The 20,429-nt window shown below is 31.5% G+C and overlaps 3 protein-coding genes, 1 non-coding gene and 1 pseudogene across 5 annotated transcripts; 2 read left to right on the top strand and 3 right to left on the bottom strand.

Annotated features, from left to right (window-relative positions):
* Window positions 2,560-2,633, bottom strand: TRNAV-AAC. Its single transcript has one exon. It is a non-coding gene; the product is annotated as a tRNA-Val (tRNA).
* LOC109359505 lies at window positions 7,771-9,332 on the top strand (annotated as a pseudogene).
* On the top strand, window positions 11,703-13,556 carry LOC109359462 (protein yippee-like At4g27745). 2 transcript variants are annotated; one of them, XM_019604135.1, is made up of 3 exons: window positions 11,703-11,808; window positions 12,391-12,520; window positions 13,092-13,556. In XM_019604135.1, exons 2-3 carry the CDS (start codon window positions 12,428-12,430, stop codon window positions 13,317-13,319), a joined length of 321 nt encoding a protein of 106 aa, XP_019459680.1. In that variant the 5' UTR covers window positions 11,703-11,808; window positions 12,391-12,427; the 3' UTR covers window positions 13,320-13,556. The 2 variants fall into 2 exon arrangements, with proteins under 2 accessions (XP_019459680.1, XP_019459679.1); XM_019604134.1 differs by lacking the exon at window positions 11,703-11,808 and having other exon boundaries at window positions 12,131-12,520.
* LOC109361381 (AAA-ATPase At2g46620-like) lies at window positions 16,504-18,436 on the bottom strand. The gene has a single exon (XM_019606881.1). It carries the CDS (start codon window positions 18,131-18,133, stop codon window positions 16,718-16,720), a length of 1,416 nt encoding a protein of 471 aa, XP_019462426.1. The 5' UTR covers window positions 18,134-18,436; the 3' UTR covers window positions 16,504-16,717.
* On the bottom strand, window positions 18,562-19,920 carry LOC109359667 (AAA-ATPase At2g46620-like). The gene has a single exon (XM_019604364.1). It carries the CDS (start codon window positions 19,615-19,617, stop codon window positions 18,562-18,564), a length of 1,056 nt encoding a protein of 351 aa, XP_019459909.1. The 5' UTR covers window positions 19,618-19,920.

The raw sequence follows: 20,429 nt of genomic DNA, 5'->3' as shown, positions 1-20,429 counted from the left end.
AATATGCCCTAAATTTTGTATAACAAATATAAATAAAATTGTGAATTGTATACAAATGTTAAATTCAAATATTGATTAAATGAACTTAGAGTAATATATTTTATTTAGTTGAAATAATAAAATATTAAACATCATATTACGGAAAGAACCTATAGCTTTATCTTCTCTATTGGCAATGGATGATAACATTCACATCCACCAAATGAGGCAACTACAATAGGCGATATATCATAATGTAAAGGAAAAAAATATCTTTTTATATAAATTGCTATGACCAAATAGGTCATCCCCAAGAGAAAGGATGAGGATTTCATGGTAGTAGGCTTGGTCTTTATTGAGCATGAACCCAAGTAATGAGTTTATCCTCAACATCATAATTGGTGGTGTTATTAGTGACTTCAATGTATGAGGATGCACTAACTAGTGATTATATCCAGGAAGAAGGTAAGGTATGAAGTTATGAGGGCTAGGTTAAAGTATAGCTGGAAGCCTTTCATGAACAAATTTGATGCATAAGTTGATCTTGAACCTTATTGGAGGAGATCCATCAATGATATTTGGTTGTTATTTAGTTATTGCCAATTAGAGTCTTTATTTTGATTCAACAATAGCTATGTCTAACATTAGTTTGGACTTTGGATAATTTTCCTCAATTAAATTTGCTTTACTATATTACTGTTAGCTATGTTTACAAATGTTGGTTGACCAATTTGGTAGGTGCTAACACCTTGGGGTGGAGATAGGTCGTTTTGCTCCCATCTACAATGATACAGAATCAACTTGTTATTGGAAAGGTTTGTATATGATGTCAATAGCATAAGGTTAAGTATGAGGAATAACATGTAGTTTTTATACATGTGGTTTTCATGGCCATGCAACAAAAAATATTCATTTACCTTTTACATATAAAAACGGTTATCCCAACAGGTTTGAGCTAGCCCATATTTAATTTGGATTAAAGTGAATCAGACTAAAAAGTTCAGTTAAATTTTATGTCTCTCAAATTGTAATCTAAATTCGTTTAAAGTGGACCGTAAGTTATAGTGGTTAGCTCAAATAATACTATTTTCAAAACATAATAATATGATAAATAAAATGTAATAAATATCACTTAAAAATAATATGATAGATAAAATTTAATAAATTAAAATGAATTTAGTACAATAATGGATAACCTTACTAAAAAAAATGACAAGAGACCTTAACCAATACTTTTGTGCAATAATTGAAGTTATGATAAGGAGGGGTATTTTACCATTTTTTTAGGGTTATAGTTTGTAGGGGAAGAGAAAATCAAAGGTTTGATAAATTTATTATTGACCAATGACAAGTTCAGAATAAGATATTGTGTTATCCATGTCAAAAAATTTATGTTGGCCCGAATTTGAACGGGGTAAGTCCATCTCAAACCCAAATTTATTGTAGTGTGATCGGACTGGGTTTAAAAGATCTTTTAAACGAAATGTTCTAAATTTAATACTTACTGCTTATTCTTTTTAGGAAGTTGGGATGGGTTAGCCCAATATACCCGACCCGTTTTAACATGCTTATTTACCCAAATTTATTTTAATGAGTGTTACAAGCAAGATACAAATTGAAAGTGCTAAAATGACCAACCCTAAACAACCAACCTTGGAGGAGATCAAAACATGAACTTTAGTTAATATGGAAGATGATGTTTAAGTGACGATTGGTCTACAAATTTTGCTAGAGATTCATGCTGATAAACTACTTGTACCTAGGAATAAGAAGCCAATAAGTGGGGAACATGAGGCACAATTTTGACATGAAATGGTATTAAAAGGTAGTAGGTTTGCCTCTCTTGCTAATGGATTTGATGGGATGAACAACCCTTTTGGAGGTATTCCATTGAGGCCAAGTCAAATCATTGATGGGCATCTTGAATCCAAAACCATGAAAGTTTAGACATTTTGCTAGATGTTGGATCATCTTAGATGTGTCAGTAATTAGCTTTCAGTTTTGCTATGGTCTAAAATGTACAACTTTGCTACCCCAACAAGAATACCTGCATGGCATTAGGATCCACTTAGATGATAACTCAATTCAGCTAGAAAAGATTGATTTAGTTTCATTATAAGTTTAAGATCATGCTAATATGGACTTGAAAGAATAAAGTGGCAAGTTTTGTAGAAAATGCAGATGCTACAAAAACTGTCATCATTTATCAGTTTCTCATCTATTCTTCTCTTTAAGTGGAAAGCAAAAGGTAACACACAGAATGGGTAATTAGAGTTGTCAAACTTAACAAAAATCAAAACATTGAAAGAGAAGACAAAATAACATTTGCAACTTTATTTGGTGGTTAGTAAGGACTAGAAATCTAGAATGATGGAAAAAGGTCATGCACTAATATGAATGGCCGATATTTATTAAAGAGGAGAATGTGTAATAGAATCTTATACAATATGTTTTGTAGCACCAGGGCTTAGAATGAGATTAATAACAACTTCTTCCAACATCTCTAACAGAAAGTAACATTCTAAACTTGATAAAGAATGGGCAAGAAGAGAATGAAAAATATATGTCTAAAAATAATATTGGCTTCGCCCGGACTTGAACCGGAGACCTTCAGTGTGTTAGACTGACGTGATAACCAACTACACCACGAAACCATGTTGAATACAAAACGCATATAGTGTATATGTACTAGTAATTAAAAACGAAAACATTTACACAAATCCCTATTTGGGTGATCACACAATTTGGAGCCAAGAGAAAAATATTGCAACTTAAAAACAAAACTGAATTAAATAATAAGTAATATTATTGCCTTAAGATATTAATTAGAAAATAAAGTTACATATTACTTAGAAAATTTAATTTAAATAAATTTCTCTAAACTAAACTAATATTATAGAATAAAGTTTTATGTATGTATCGTTACATTAAAAAAACATAAAAAATATTTTGAGTTTGTTAACCTGTTTTTACCCTTGACTAAGTTGTTTCATTGTAAAGTTTGTGATGTTAACTGTGAACTTTGAATATTGGATGCGGCTCATTTTAGGAGAAGTGTGTCGTTAGTCTCAATTTATTTTGTATGCTTTTGAGATATATTCATATTATCTCCAGAATCTTCAGAATAATGTTGATATCAGGATCATATCACTTGTTGCTCATATGTAGCAATGCATGCCACAATTATTGATCATTTAGCCTTTTCCTTCCAGATATAAGACTCATCTAATGGGGTGTGGTGGGAATGATAGGTATATGCAACTAACATTAACTTATCTAATATGAAATTAATATTATTTAGAGTGTAGATAGGCATTTCATCTTTTACAGATACATATTCTTATTTTCTTATATTAAATTTTTAATTTTTATATATTTTATTCTAATAAATTGTATTAAATTTATATATCGAGTATCTACATGATATTAGAATTGTTTAATAAAAAATAAAAAAATAAATTATGATATTCTTAAAATTACCATTAAAATTGTGTTAGTGGTTTGCTATTTTAGTGGAAGTAGCTTTCTCTAGCTTTTTAGAAATTTGTCTTTAATATATTTTTAACTCATATTTTTTTATTTGGTGTGTGGAAATATTATAAATAATTATTAGTTATAACGATAATATAAATAAGTGAAAATTACATCATGTAAGTAATTATAACATGTTATGACTTTAAAGATAAAATATATATTAGGTAATTATAAGGACAAATGGACAAATGAAAATTATATTATCTAAGTAAAGTTATAAGATATTTTAACTTTATATAGTATTAGTGTAGCGATAGGCACGAAGTGCCTCCTGACTCTATTTGTACTTTTTTGTATCAAATATTTATAATTTAAAGTTGAATTTATTCGATTGGTATCAAATATTTTTTTGGTGTAATGTTCAATTTTTTAAATATATTTTCAAAATAAGAAGATGATGATGGCAAAATAAGAAGATAATATTATATGGATTTTTGGTAAAAATAAGAAGATAATAATGACAAAATATGAAATCACAAATTACACCATAGTATGGTGGTTATTTTGTGTTTTGTCTTTATTAAATAATATAGAAGTATAGATAAATATAGATGTTTTACGTGTTGGTATAGGTAGAAGGGACTATAAATATAATATATATGTTTTGATTATGAGGGTAGCTCGCAAGAATAGTGTCTCTTCTCTTTTTATTGGATGGGAGAAAAAAAGAAGCTATATATCCTATATCACACTTAAGTATTTAACCACTATTTGTTTTTAAATAAAACTCTTCATTTTTAAAAATCATATTGTGAAGAATAAAATCTATCTTTACACTTCAAAACCTCTGGCAAGACTCATACCCAAAAAATTATAACTTCATGGTAATCATGAATCAACATATGAAATTATACTTGATAGTCATACTCATACAACATAGATGAATGTGATGTTTGATCCAGATATGAGAAGTGCGTTGTCATGATCAGGACTTAACAAAAAGTAAGTGAAAGAAAATCTAAATGTGTATAAATTTCAATGAACCAACATTCATTAATGATTTTTTATGTATTAATGTGGATATTATGATTTTTTTTATGTATTAATGTGGTTTTGAGAATAAGTGTAATATACTGATTACATAAAGATTTATATATGATTACTTTATCATCCATCATTATTTTATATTATTTTTTAAAGAGTCAATAATAATTAAATATGGTCGACGAATCATACAGTTATAGTGTATAAAACTCATTCATTATCAATCAATATTTTTTTCTATGTGTGAACAATAGGGGATAATATTTCTCTTTCTTACTATCAAGTTACCCATGCATTGGCACGGGGCAGTATTTTTGCCGTATGATTAATAACATATATATTTCTCGTGCATTCGACTGGATAAAAACATATATTTCCTAAACCATTGTTGGTTTCATGCATGGTCGAAACAGATGTTTCAAAAATATTAAACTGAAATTGATAAATAAACAATTACAAAATAAACAATTATAATAACAAAAATTTTTGATATTAATTACCTCTAATTAAACAATGATATATACTATCAATGTACACCGTTTATGAATACAAAAAACAAAAAATTAACAAAATAAATACATGTGTAAAGGGATCATGGTAGCAAAAATATGGTCATGCATGCGACTGCAAATAGGAGTGTAAGCGGTTCCGGTTTAAACCGCGAAACTGATGGAACCGAACCAAACCAAACCGTAAAATGTGGTTCGGTTCGATTTTGCGGTTCAGTTCGGTTATTTTTTTAAGGAACCATTTATCACTACAACAAATAATGGAGTTAGACACACTAAATTAGCCATGCTGCCAAAACCAAGGCAAAATTAATTACCAAGTCCATGCTCTTGCTATTTTATTGGGCCCATGGCATAAAAGGCACCAAATAGTATACTGAGAAAACCATAAATTTTTCTCCCATTCCCTCACTTTCCCCTCAACTCTATCACCATTATAGAGAAAGGTTTTCATTTTTCTTTCTTCTCAATTTCTCCTAAGATTAGGTTTTTGTTTTTCCTTTCTCTTTTTCTTTCAATTTCAAAACAATGAAGGATTTCAATTCAGATCTATTTCTCTTAACACTGAAGGATTTCTCCTAAGACTGAGATGAAGGATTTTTGTTTTTCCTTTCTCTCTTTCTCGTTTACTCTCGCCGTGGTTATTTTCTGATTCCGATGTCGATTGGGATAGCCATCGTAAGCAGAGGCGCGAGGATTCTTCTGATTTCGATGCAGATTCTTTCTTGAATTGCTTAAATCCTTCGTTCACTCTTCAACTTCATCTTCAACTTCATCATTGACGTTTCTACACAGGTAAATGGAAAACCAATTTTGCAGCTTCTACTTTTCAATTTCATCACTTTGTTTCTAATTTTTGCATGTCTAGTTTTGTATCTCTCAATCCCTAATCGTATACCAGTAATCCAAAGCAAGTAAGGTTGATCACTGAAAAGCAATGATTGCCTCCTTTACTGATTATGATGTTTCATCACATTCATCTGTGGCAACAATTAGTACTCCTAAATTAGATGATGTACTTATATGTATATATATCTTTCCTTTCTATTAACATGAATTTAGTATTTATTGTAACTAGATTAATGTGTGTATGTATTTGCAATTTTTTGTATGGTCCTTAGTCTGATGCAAAGATAAAATGTACCATTTAGAAAGAGAGAGATGATACTACTTAAAACTTATCAGTCCCGGTTTATAACCAAATTTTCTGGAAATTATTTCTTTTGCATTGACTTTTTTTGTCCAATAGATCAAATAAAATAAAATGCAATACGAAATATTATCACAAGCTTTTAGATACTTTGTGCTTGTTGAACATGGTTTATAACTTGGGCAAGGTTTATAAATATGAGTCCATGTTATATATGAACAAAGTAAGAAATCATATTTTCATTCAACCAAAAACAGGAAATCCTATTTCAATGTTTTCACCAATGGTGTGGTAAATTGGTAAGGCAAACTTCTTTTTTGCTATATCCAAATTCATTAGAAAATCCCAACAAGCAATATAGTAATGGCAATTGAATTATAGAATGGACCAGACAGACCAATTCTATACACTGATATGAATGGCAAAGAGCATCCATTGGCTTTAGAATCTAGGCTTGAAAACTTGAACATAATGCAAGAAGATAGATACGAGAAATTCGAGAGGAGTTCATCTTACAGGTCATCAAGGGATGAGTCCTCTGTTCGTAGGAGTCCCATGAATTGTCATGCTTCTGTGTCCAGCTCTCCTAATCATAATCCATTCGCAACCTGAAATTTTGACTTTATAATACTGGTGAGTAAGATCAATTACTTTATTTTCACTCTCTTTCATCTTGTATATGTTAAATTTTGCATCTATGATGTATATAGGTTGTGAGCATTAAATTAATCTATGAAATTTGAATAATTTTGAGTCCATTTTCATTTAGTGTCTTTGATATATGTTTTTTTTTATCACAAACTACTTTACATAGTCATAAACTCCTTTATTAAATGGTATAAAGTTCAGATAGGACTGTTTTTGCTTGATCTTCTCAATGAATTATTAATATTGGTGTGTTCATATTTCTGAATAATAGCATGAAGTCTAAGTAAGATGAATTGCTAAAAATGGTAGATGACATCATCTTCGGGATAAAGGATATTTGATAACACAATATGTTTGTAATTAAGGTTAGCTCCTTCCCTTTTACAAAGCACATACGATGCCTATGGTGTGATTCCCAAAATCTAGATATCAAGTTCCTATATTCATTATGGCAGAATGGTAGATTTCATATAGATTATCCACAATGAAACAATGATCTACTACTTTAGCCCATTAACCTGGACATGATAAGAAAGAGAAAGAAAAATAAGTCAAATTGAAAGTGTTTTTGTAGACATACACAAAACAAAGTACATTATTCTGTATAATATATTGCAGATCTTGATAATATATGCATATAGTATGCATTTTCTTATTTCTGTATCACCACCACCTTGTGTTTATGTTGTACTTGAGAGAAAGAATCTAAATTATTTATTTATCTGATTGGTCCTTTGCCTAATTGTCAAATGGATTCATTCATTTCTAGTTACTTTGCCTAATATAATTGTTAAAACTAACTTCTAATACTATTTTAATATATGACTAGCAGATTAGTTTAGAAACTAAATTAGTTATCTATCCTACAGTTTTTGTGCCTAATTGCCAAATTGCTTCATTTATCTGTAGATCTTTTGCCTAATCTAATTGTTAAACCTAACTTCTCATACTATTTTAATATATAAATATTTGTAGAGTCCTTCAATTGATTGCAGCAAAAACAAAGAGTGTAGTGTTGTTTGCTTATTCTCAAGTTTAGTCCAAATGGCAAATTCAGAGAACAGCTCTAAGAAGTTTGTTGATGGTGAAATTAGCTACAATGAATCACAAGAACTAGAAGATGAAGAAGCCTTCTCATATACAACACAACTTGGATTCTCAATAGTTCTATCTATGTCACTGCAATCAGCAATTGAGCTTGGTGTTTTTGACATCTTACAAAAAGCTGGTCCAGGTGCACAGCTTTCTGCTAAGCAGATTGCATCACAGCTTTCTTGCAAGAATCCATAAGCAACTTCTATGTTAGATCATGTTCTTGGTCTCTTTGCGTCTCATGATATACTTAAATGTAGTGTCATTCCTCTTGATCAAAAGCTTGGATCTTTTCAGAGGCTGTATAGTATGGCCCCTGTGGCTAAATTCTTTGCAAGTGATTCTGATGGTTTTTCATTAGGACCATTGATGGCTTTGATTCAAGATAATATCTTCCTACAAAGCTGGTTAGTTCTGTTTTGTCCCTCGCCCCCACCACTAATTTATCTCCTTTGTTATTATAAACTGGAAACTTCTCTGTCATTTAGGGTTATTTTACTATTTTGATTGGAGTCTTTTGACATGAAATTTGTGTAGTTATGTTGTTTGTACACAATATAATAATTAATAGATTAAATCCCTTAAGTAGTGTATGGTGAGTACTATACTACTATGTTTATCCAAGAAAAATTGGTTGTTGTTTAAATACACTAATGGTATGGAAAAAAGAAAGAATGTTAATAAGTGTGAATTCATATTTAGGTCTCAGTTGAAAGATGCAATTAGGGAAGGGGGAGTTCCATTTGACAGGGTTTATGGCACACATGCCTTTGAGTATCCAACCTTGGACTCAAGGTTCAATTATGTTTTTAATACTGCAATGATCAACCAAACTACTATAGTTATGAAGAAGGTTGTTGAAAGCTATAAAGGTTTTGAGGGCATAAAAAGGCGTGTGGATGTTAGTGGGGGTCTTAGTATAAGTATTAACTTGACTTCCAAATACTCTCATATTAAGGGTATCAATTTTGACTTACCTCATGTCATACAACATTCTCCTTCCTATCCTCGTATAACTTCCTTCTAATTTCTGTTAGTATAATATATTGTACTATTAGTTATGCATGGTTAAACATTTTACATTTCAAAAGTTATAACTACCTAATGTTGCAGGAGTGGAAAATGTTGTAGGAGACATGTTTCAAAGTGGGCCTAAAGGAGATGCCATATTTATGAAGGTGAGTGTTAAATCTTCATCAAAATACACTAAATGATCATAAAAAATGCAGAGTAATATTGTGATAATAAAGGTTTAATCCCTTAGTTGTTTTATCACAAAACTTAGGTCCTTAAGCTAATTCATTTTTATTAATTTTTACAGAGGTTAGAAAACTTGTGATTGTTGAAGCTGGGAGCAAGCGTGTAGAAGAGATTATTTCCTTAAGTGATTTGTTCAAATTCTTGTTTGAAATTGGGTAGATGGGATATCTCATATTTATGAAGGGACTCATTTGTTATATAAATTAGCACCGTTTTATGTGCTAAAATACTCCTTCCTATTTATATGGACCTCCTTATTTATTTATCTTACTTTCTTTTTATGATAGAAAGAAATATGAAATGAAAGAATATTTTGTAAATTGAGAATCAATTTTAGCTTGTAAATATTTAATTTCATTAATAAATTTATCATTATTTTATGGAATATAATGATTGCTAGAGAGGATGAGGAGAGGAATATGTGAATAACTGAATAAATAATTAGCCACGGTTATAACGTGGTTAAATTAATGGTAAATATTAGCCACGGGTGTAGTCAAATTAGCCACGGTTGAAACTGTGGTTAAAGAAATGTTACCACACTTGGTGAAGACGTGGCTATATCATAAATAGACCGTGGCAAAATTTTTGCAACGCCAGTAATTGCTAGGGTACAGGAAACCGTGGCTGCGGTATTTTGCCACGGTTTTGTGGTACATTAGCGACGGTTTTAACCGTGGCTAATCGGATAATTTTTTGTAGTGTATGTTCGGTTCAGTTTATGGTTTTAGAAATTTAGGAAATGTTAGAACCGAACCGCATATTAAAGAAATATATACTAGAGATTAAGAAATAATATTTTATTATTGTTTAAATTCTTCAACCAATTTTCTAACTTAAATTATCAATTTTTGTGTGAATTGTAGTGTTACATATGTTACTAAATTGTTATTAAGTTAGTATTATATATGTTATTAATTACTAAATTGTTTCCTAATATTTTATGATTTGGAACATATTTTCCAAGTTTTGTGATATTGAGTTTGAAACTAACTGTTATACATGTATTGTTACATGTGTTACTAATTATGAAAGGTAAGGTTATAAATGTAATTATTATATATTTTACTAATTGATATATATGTTACTAATCATGAAGTGTATTGTTATATATGATTTATAATTTTTTATAATAATAGTAGTAATGTTTATCCTTTATGATAAACAATATCTCTTGTAATACATTTTGAATTTTCAATTGATGAAATATTTTTTTATAAAAAGTAAATGTAAAAATCATGGAACCGAACCGAACCATTCAAGAGCGGTTCAGTTTGGTTCTTATAGTTAAAATTGTGGTTAATTGAGCTTAACCGAACCATATGTTTTTGACCGGTTCGGTCACTAAAATGCACCAAAAACCGAGCCGAACTGAATTTTTACACCCCTAACTGCAGAACCATCCAAAATATATACATAAAACATAAATAATTATTCATTTTTTAAAGTGCTCCTTAGTCGAACAAACTCGACCAAGATTGCTGTAAAATTAAAAACAAAAACAAATAAATTATAGCTCCATTAAAAAAACAATTATCATGATTGGTAATGAAAGTGAAACCAACAACATAATACAATTAACAGAAATGATGAACAAAAGTGAAATAGATTCAAATATATAATAGAATAAGAAAATATGAAGATATGCAAATCACATCATGAAGCAAAAATGCTTTGGTAAATGAAGAGTTAACATCAATCTCTGTTATTTTGGTCATAAAAATAACCAAATGCTTTAATAGGTAATAACTGAAAAGTCATATATAATAAGTAATTGTTCACTTTTAAAAATAATGATGAGTTATTATTGATGATATCAATTTATGTAAAAGTCATCTATAGTGGTGTTATTATTATTCATTAATTAAGCAAATGATAGGAAATGTCTAATGGGTATGGATTGACTTTGATCATGTATGATAGGGTATATATTAGGAAGTAGAAACTTTTAAAAGGGAATTTTTTACTAAGAGCTTAACACGTGGCAGGGAATAGATTTCATGTCACTCATTGGTGGAGGCGAGATTTAATGCTAAGTATTTGGACTTAACAGGAGACACTTATCAGCTGAGCTAACCACAAATCCAAAATCAATATAACTAGGCTAGAAGCATACATTTTGCATCATTGACAATTCATATATTCTATAAACTTCGTGGACATTATTATTTATAATATATATCATATACTAAATTTTCATACTAATGTTACTTAAAAGTAAGAAGATGGTTATAATATAAAATGATTAGTTTACAAGATACATATATCACTTTGTTATTTTACTATAGATAAAAAGATTTAATATGAAATATATCATTTATTATTATTATTATTTTATTCCCCACCAATAAGTTAAGCTTTCTGCCCTATCTAAACTCACATGTCTTACATTGGTGTTCTTAATCTTGTCTCACCCAATAATAAAGTGAACCATTATTTAAAATTCAGCCTTATTTTGCTAGTAAAAAATATTTAGTTGTGTGTGACATTTCCTACCCATTGCGTGCCATTATATTATTGGGCATAACCGGACAAATGATCCATCCCTAAACTCAAACCCTCCTCTTCTGTCTAAAACCTGCACCTAAGCCACTATCATGTACTAATGCACTGACCAAAAATCATACACAACAAAACCAAAAAAAGTCAAAGGTAAATAACATTGTTTTACTTAGAATTGAGAAGATGATCATAATATAGAATGAGAAAACACAAGGCTTCTTAAACATTTGATGACATTTTTTTAATGGAATCTTCCTTTCTACTGGTTCTGTTTTTTACCCTTTGTTTTATATGTTTGTTTTCTTTTGTGTTGCTTATATAAAAGAGAGACCTACTCTTCAAGCAACACAATATTTCTTAAACACTTGCTTAATTTTCTAACCAAACTACTATGTTTTCTTGTAAACATGTCTTAATCAACCTCTTTTGTTTAAGCAATATTCTTATCTAACTCATTTTGGAATCTTCTTTACTGAATCAGCATTCACCACCCTCTTAATCATATTCTTTTCTTCAAATTATTTCCAAATGATTGACATCACATAGTTTTATTGAACACACATCTTCCACGTTATTCAGTCTTAGACTGCTCAATATACATTTGATAATTTTCACAAATTCATAACATAACCAAGTTTTGACATAGAAACATTGGCTTCTACCAGTGTTTGGTCACAGTTTTTAAATTGATTATTTGACTACAACTTTTTCTTTACTTTCATTTATGAGTAGGAGTAAAAGGTGGTAGTAGTGCAAGGCAAATTCATCCATGGCAGATTTGATGGGATCACGGGCATATTGCTGCTTTAAGTGCCAGAACCTTGTTGCTTTTCATGATGATATCGTTTCCAAAGATTTTCAGGTGAATTTTTTATTGGATTTTTGTCACTTTATCCTTCTTTATGGTAGATTTATAGATTGAAATGATTCATCCATTTGAACCAATTTGGATTCAGAATAGGGTTAGAAAAAAGTAAGACTTCAGATAGCTTCTTGAGCTGAAGATTCAGATAGCTTAATTTGACCTATTTCAAACAAGGTCTTGAAATTACTTTCATCTATTCCACTTGTCTGGTTACGATCTTTCAAACTATGTTATTAATTTCATTCAAACTTGTGAGAATGAGCCTTGGCATAATGATAAAGTTTGTTGCTTTTGACCTTGAGGTCAAAGTTCAGAAGTTTAAATCCTGTAAATTGTCTCTCAACTTATGTAGGTAAGATTGTATACACCCAGCTCTCGAATCTCGTGCATTAAGCCACCCTTTTTATTCAAACTCTCTGAACCATGGTCATATTTCACTCTTTCTTTTGTATTATGTTGCTTATATGAACTAATAATTTGGTGCAAAAACTGGATAAGGGGATGATCAAGATATTTCAACTTTCAAGTTCCTTTTTAACATTGGACTTTCAAGGGTTATGTTTAACAGGCAAGCCGTGGCAGAGCTTTTCTATTCTCTCATGCCATGAACATCATTTTGGGTCCTAAAGAGGATAGGCAACTTATAACTGGTCTTCACACTGTTGCTGATATATATTGCTCTGATTGTGGAGAGGAACTTGGTTGGAAATACATTAAAGCTTATGAGGAAACACAGAAGTACAAGGAAGGAAAATGTGTACTTGAGAAGTTTAAGATAAGCAAGGGAAATGAATAGCAAACATGTTTTAATTTTTAAATCCAAGTCATTGGATTCTAAATTGTTCATAGGGAAAGATTACTTTATATGGGCCAAAAAAGGTTCAAGAAAACATGATTTTAGCAATCTAAGTTTTCTAAAATGGAATAAGTTGTTAGATGGTAACTCCCTAATTTGAACAGTTAAATAGCCCTGGACTCCTGGTTCATATTGTATATTAGATTCTTTTAATGAAGATTACAAAGATTGTCTACTGGCCTTGTACAGAAAAGCTTTGTTACTAGCTTATTTTTGTTGTTTTTCATTTTTGCAGCCAAAATTATAATTAGTCTGCCTCTATTTTTGCATGACATAGTAACTTTTTATTTTGAGAACCTCATTCCTCATTCATGTTAAACTGAGTTGAGTTTAAATTTTTTGGCAAATTGAAGCTATTAATTAAGCAGAACACACATATACTGCTGTTTTGATAACTGGATGTACTATCAGTGTATCAGAAACATGTGAGCTTTGTAAATCTTTCATTTATTGTCATATAAAAATTGATTGTTGATCCTTTAAAGGTGGAAAGTAGATTGAATGGCACATCAGCTTTTTTTGGAATTCAGTATCCCATAATTTAATGCATACAAAGAAACTGGTTTTCATTAACATTAAAGTTGATACACTGCTGTCTGATGAAACTTGTGCATGACAAGTCAATGTTTGCATAAGACAGAAGTTGTCAGAGTCAGTGTTTTCAACAGTTCAGTTCAGAATGGTGTCATCAGATTGTGATGTGGGGTATGCAAAGTTCCTGCTGCATTTGCTTGCAACAAAATACTCATTTTTATTTTGGTCCAGCCAAACACTCATTCACAATAGGATGAAAAATCTTTCTAATAATTTCTTCTAAGGTTTTCTTTACTCTTGTATCATTTTTAAGAAGACTATCTTCCATTTGATTCATTTTTCATCACTGATCCTCTCATAGTGTTTTCCTGACATGAGCAAATCAAACTACCTTAGATTAGATGCAGATCCAGCTTTTACTTAAGGCTCTTGGTTTTAACCCTGCTAATGTTGATATCATGCAGACACGCCTCGAATAAGTGATGATTCTCTCATAAGTTCTTGTGTTCTTTTCAGCTATATAGTGAGTTTTGCTCAAATCTGTTGTCCCACACAGTGTGCCATAATCCCATGTCATGCATTCAATATTGCATACCAGAACATAATAGCTTGAGAACATTACCACCTTGGAGGAACCCTTGCCAATATCATTGGGACTCCATTGTGTCATACTCTACATACCATTCCTCTCGGACGTCCATGTGCTGAACGATGTTAAATGTAAGGTAGATGAGTATACTCTAGGAAAATTAAAATTTATAAATTCATGGAAATAAATTTGTCATTGTTAATGATCATTGTAGAAAGTATTCTAGACATCTTGTTCAATTGTTTTTTTCTTTGAAAAGAATATTCATTGTAATATGTCTGTGTGTGTTGGGACCTTACCTTCCATTGAACTTGAAGTTGGGGGCTACCTTCTTTGGCCACTTTCTAAACATTGATTTGCACTAGTTATTCATTTCCCCACCATGCATCTCATTATATTCAATGATCAAAATAAATTGCAAGATTAAAATTTAAAAAAGTCACTGCCAAAATAAATAGTGATTCTTGTTCTTGAATGCATCTAACTATTAAAAGATGGTATTCTTCATTACCCACTCTAGTTCTCTCACCTAAAACCTTATATATATGAGTTTCTAACTTAGATAACTGGTATTTTTTGAATTATTAGGAATTTGCAAAGTTTAAGCATTCAAAAAATAAAATGAGCTTTCAATAATTCATTTAGGAATTTAACTTTCAAAATATTTAAAAATTACATCTATTATCTCTAACTTAAAAATCATACTATTACAAGGGCTAAGCTCATAGAGCCTTTGTCTAAACATTATTTATACTCTTAATGATAAATCATAACTGCCTTCTAGTCTCTAGTTATTTTTCATTTTCATTTTAAGGAAAAAATATATTTTTATAGTATGATTGTAAAATGTAAGATATGAATTACAAATAGAAATGAATGTCAATGAGAAAATATCTTTTTCGTGATATAATATTACTAATATCTATGACTTGATTTGAAAGATTACCCTTCATTAAAAGGAGAAAGCAAAATTGTACATGGCAATTTTTTTTTTAAAAATGATATATGGACTAAGAGCTTAAGACTTTTATATTGTTAATCTAGCATCATATTGATATTTATTAACTCTTAATTAAGACTAACAAATATTAATATATATAAAGTTAAAATATGACTTAAGTAAACATATATAATTTTTTAATTCTAAAAAATTGCCATTCTCTATAACACTTCTTTATTTCAAACCAAAAATAAAATGGTATGAATGCATATAAGTTGAATGTATGATATAATAATTCATTGACAATAATCATGATATTCTTAACCACGTAATTAGACAATAAAGGAAAAGATAATAAATTAAACGACATTCCATTTAATTTAAATACAAGAAATGCATAAAAAATTGTTAATTAGAGGTTAGCACATAATAATTAGGTATTACATTACATAAAAATTTGTTACCTAATCATTACATATAAAATTTTGTTACACAATAATTAACATATTACATTTAGCATTAAATCACGTTTTAAAATATTTTTCAAAGTTTTGTAACAATTCATTAAAACAATTCTCAGTCTTAAAAATCACATTCCATATAAAAAAACACCTCAACCGAAAAACAATTACTACTTGTCAAATTCTCATTTTATATCTCCATTTCATCTTCCAAAGATAACAATTTATGAATTATGTATTTTTCTGAAATTATAATTGTTCTATATCTCATTTGTGGGTTGCTTTTGAGTCTTAGATTTTTTGCATTGAAAAGAATGGTTTTAGATGAGAAACTTCACATTTTTTAGGAGGCGCCAAAGAAACAATCAGATAAAAAATGGTTGGCATATTCTTTTTAAAAATATAATTCTTTTATAAGAAGTTCCAGCACGTAAATATTGTAGATCAATCACAAACAATATAAAAAGTTATGTAACCAAAAAATTCAAATGTACCAAAAAAATTCGAATGTACCAAAAAATATTCAAGTGCACCAAAAAAACGATATAAAAAGATTACACTACATTGTATTGAAGTTAAATTCTTTTTTCCACCTCATTCTAATTCTACCTATAAATGAATTCCCACTAAAAACATCCCAATTCAAATCACTCCTACACAACAAATATGCACACATTTCCCACTACAAAACCCTCAATTCAAATCATTCCCATCCAAAAAATATGAACACTTCTATTGGTGTATCCAAGCAATGAATGTATTCCCTCCCCTCCTAATTTTGAATAGTATATATGACCTATTACTATATTACCTATCATGGCATTGGTGAAATGGAAGCTTGAGATCTTCTACTACCCCGCTTCCTAAACAAACTGTATATTCTCCTCAAATCCTTAACCGTATTGAACCTTTCCTGCGATGAATCCACGTCATCATCCCTTATTTGCCGTTGGATCATTTCCTCAGAGCCCCTCCCATCACCGTCCGTTTTCAGTGCCCCGATAACTGATCTAATGGCCCGAGTTGGCGAGTCCCGATTCGCGATCATCAACTCACCGATTTCCGAGTGACTCAGACTCGCTCCTTGCCGGAAAATCTCTTCCACCTGAGGAAACAGCTTATGTTCTTTTACACCAAGGTAATTACTCGCTAACGATTTAAACGCCGAGAAATCACATACCGGAAAATGAATATGAACGTCGACCCGACCCGGACGAAGCAGAATCGGGTCAATTTGTTCTTTATTACTCATCGTAAACACCATCACTCTCTCTTCCCCGCAACATGTGCTTAAAATTCCATCCATAAAGTTCTGAATCCCTGAAACGCTAAACGACGACGTTAATTTTGATTTCTCCTCAAGGAACCTGTCTAAGTCTTCCACCACGATGATTGACTTCGGCGTCGTTTCGACAAAGAGAAACTTCAGATCTGAATCGCTTTTAACTTTCGAAAGATCCACGTCGTAAACATCGTATGAAAGAAAATTCGCCATGGCCGCGACGAAGCTTGACTTTCCTGTGCCGGAGGGACCGTACAATAAGAAGCTCCGTTTCCAGACACGGCCAATTCTCCTGTAATATTGCTTCGCCTTGAGGAACGATTCAAGGTCCGATTTAATCTTGTCCTTGAGATCAGATTCCATTGCTATAGTCTCAAACGTGGAAGGATGCGTGAACGGCGTTGATCGCCACCGTGACTTCCCAGCGGAACCACCGTCGGTGATGAATAGCCGCAATTCACGTTTTCTTTGATTCTCTATCTCGTCGACGATGGCGTGGATGTGGTTGAAATAAGGGCGGAGAATTCTCCGTTTATCGGCTTTTCTGATTTTGAGAACAAACGAACCGGTCCGGTCCAATTCACTTTCTTCACTAAGCCAGAATAACCTAGCTCCGAGAAAAGAATCGTTGATGGTTTGATTTGCGTGGAGGGAGAGAACGATGTCGTTTTGGTTGGAACCAGTAAGTAGGTTGATGCAATCAGAATCTTCAATTGAAGGGAGAGAATTTAAATAGAGGGAGAGTTTACCGTAAAGGAGGTTATATTGCATGTTTTCATTGAATTCGGGGACTTTGAGGTACTGGTAAACGTGGAAGCTATCTTGGATTGTTGTGATGAGTTTATTAAAAGTGTGTATCAATCCTGTTTTAAAGAGCAACACACGAAAGAAGAATAGGACAAAGATGATAAGGATTAGTAGGAATATGATGTTCCAAATAATCATCATAATTATTGAAGATTAAATGGAACAAAAAACTCAATTTGCACAATTGGGTATATGATATGATATGATATCACGTATGTGTTTTGACTTTTAAAAAAATGGATTTTTGGGTTGGATGGTGTTTGGATTTATGGGAGGAATTGGGATATGCAAAGAGAAGGGACGGTGGTAGTGGTGGCGGCGGCAGCCGCGGAATTGTCCTCTCCTCCTGTGTTGATGGGTATGGTGTGGTGTTGTTTGAGGAATGAGGACAATGTGTTCCTTCTTGCCCCCATTCTCTTTAAATGGGCATATAATTTTTTAAATGGGAAGCAATCGTTTTTGTGATTTTGAACCATCTTGTAATGGACTTTTTTTATTATAATTTAATCGTATAATCTTCTTTTTGACCAATTATTAGTCATTTACTTTAAAGACCTCAGTTTCAACATTTAATTAAGGGAATGGAGTATCTCCTTATATAAGGAGATAAATTGCAGAATCGGGTCAATTTGTTCTTTATTACTCATCGTAAACACCATCACTCTCTCTTCCCCGCAACATGTGCTTAAAATTCCATCCATAAAGTTCTGAATCCCTGAAACGCTAAACGACGACGTTAATTTTGATTTCTCCTCAAGGAACCTGTCTAAGTCTTCCACCACGATGATTGACTTCGGCGTCGTTTCGACAAAGAGAAACTTCAGATCTGAATCGCTTTTAACTTTCGAAAGATCCACGTCGTAAACATCGTATGAAAGAAAATTCGCCATGGCCGCGACGAAGCTTGACTTTCCTGTGCCGGAGGGACCGTACAATAAGAAGCTCCGTTTCCAGACACGGCCAATTCTCCTGTAATATTGCTTCGCCTTGAGGAACGATTCAAGGTCCGATTTAATCTTGTCCTTGAGATCAGATTCCATTGCTATAGTCTCAAACGTGGAAGGATGCGTGAACGGCGTTGATCGCCACCGTGACTTCCCAGCGGAACCACCGTCGGTGATGAATAGCCGCAATTCACGTTTTCTTTGATTCTCTATCTCGTCGACGATGGCGTGGATGTGGTTGAAATAAGGGCGGAGAATTCTCCGTTTATCGGCTTTTCTGATTTTGAGAACAAACGAACCGGTCCGGTCCAATTCACTTTCTTCACTAAGCCAGAATAACCTAGCTCCGAGAAAAGAATCGTTGATGGTTTGATTTGCGTGGAGGGAGAGAACGATGTCGTTTTGGTTGGAACCAGTAAGTAGGTTGATGCAATCAGAATCTTCAATTGAAGGGAGAGAATTTAAATAGAGGGAGAGTTTACCGTAAAGGAGGTTATATTGCATGTTTTCATTGAATTCGGGGACTTTGAGGTACTGGTAAACGTGGAAGCTATCTTGGATTGTTGTGATGAGTTTATTAAAAGTGTGTATCAATCCTGTTTTAAAGAGCAACACACGAAAGAAGAATAGGACAAAGATGATAAGGATTAGTAGGAATATGATGTTCCAAATAATCATCATAATTATTGAAGATTAAATGGAACAAAAAACTCAATTTGCACAATTGGGTATATGATATGATATGATATCACGTATGTGTTTTGACTTTTAAAAAAATGGATTTTTGGGTTGGATGGTGTTTGGATTTATGGGAGGAATTGGGATATGCAAAGAGAAGGGACGGTGGTAGTGGTGGCGGCGGCAGCCGCGGAATTGTCCTCTCCTCCTGTGTTGATGGGTATGGTGTGGTGTTGTTTGAGGAATGAGGACAATGTGTTCCTTCTTGCCCCCATTCTCTTTAAATGGGCATATAATTTTTTAAATGGGAAGCAATCGTTTTTGTGATTTTGAACCATCTTGTAATGGACTTTTTTTATTATAATTTAATCGTATAATCTTCTTTTTGACCAATTATTAGTCATTTACTTTAAAGACCTCAGTTTCAACATTTAATTAAGGGAATGGAGTATCTCCTTATATAAGGAGATAAATTACACATGTCACATTTTTACTGGTTAGAGGAGATAAGTTATCTCCTTATACAAGGAGATACATTATTCTCTTTAATTAATTAGGATATTATATTAAGCATGGTATATTATCGTATTTATACTTATTTATCAATATTTGCTTATATAAAATGTATCTAATGTGTTTTCAGGTTTAATTATATATTTTTAATTATTAATAGATAAAAGTAATTATTATGTTAATAATATTTTGTGTATATAATATTTTTTTAACATATTTCCGTCATTAAAATTAGTCGTTGAATAATAAAATAATTAATAATGTTATAATAATATATCTTTATCTATATTTATACTTCTATA

This window comes from Lupinus angustifolius, chromosome LG11 (genome assembly GCF_001865875.1).
Source record: "Lupinus angustifolius cultivar Tanjil chromosome LG11, LupAngTanjil_v1.0, whole genome shotgun sequence".
In the NCBI taxonomy this organism is placed as follows: domain Eukaryota; kingdom Viridiplantae; phylum Streptophyta; class Magnoliopsida; order Fabales; family Fabaceae; genus Lupinus; species Lupinus angustifolius.
The sequence above is the reverse complement of the archived record's forward strand: the minus strand, read 5'-3'. Positions and strand labels throughout refer to the sequence as shown.

Bases quoted from the DNA above. Each gene is read 5' to 3' on its own strand.
- LOC109359462 (XM_019604135.1), top strand. From the start codon at position 12,428: ATGGCAGATTTGATGGGATCACGGGCATATTGCTGCTTTAAGTGCCAG. The intron at 12,521-13,091 runs GTGAATTTTTTA...TATGTTTAACAG, and splicing joins TCGTTTCCAAAGATTTTCAG to GCAAGCCGTGGCAGAGCTTT.
- LOC109361381 (XM_019606881.1), bottom strand. From the start codon at position 18,133: ATGATGATTATTTGGAACATCATATTCCTACTAATCCTTATCATCTTT.
- LOC109359667 (XM_019604364.1), bottom strand. From the start codon at position 19,617: ATGATGATTATTTGGAACATCATATTCCTACTAATCCTTATCATCTTT.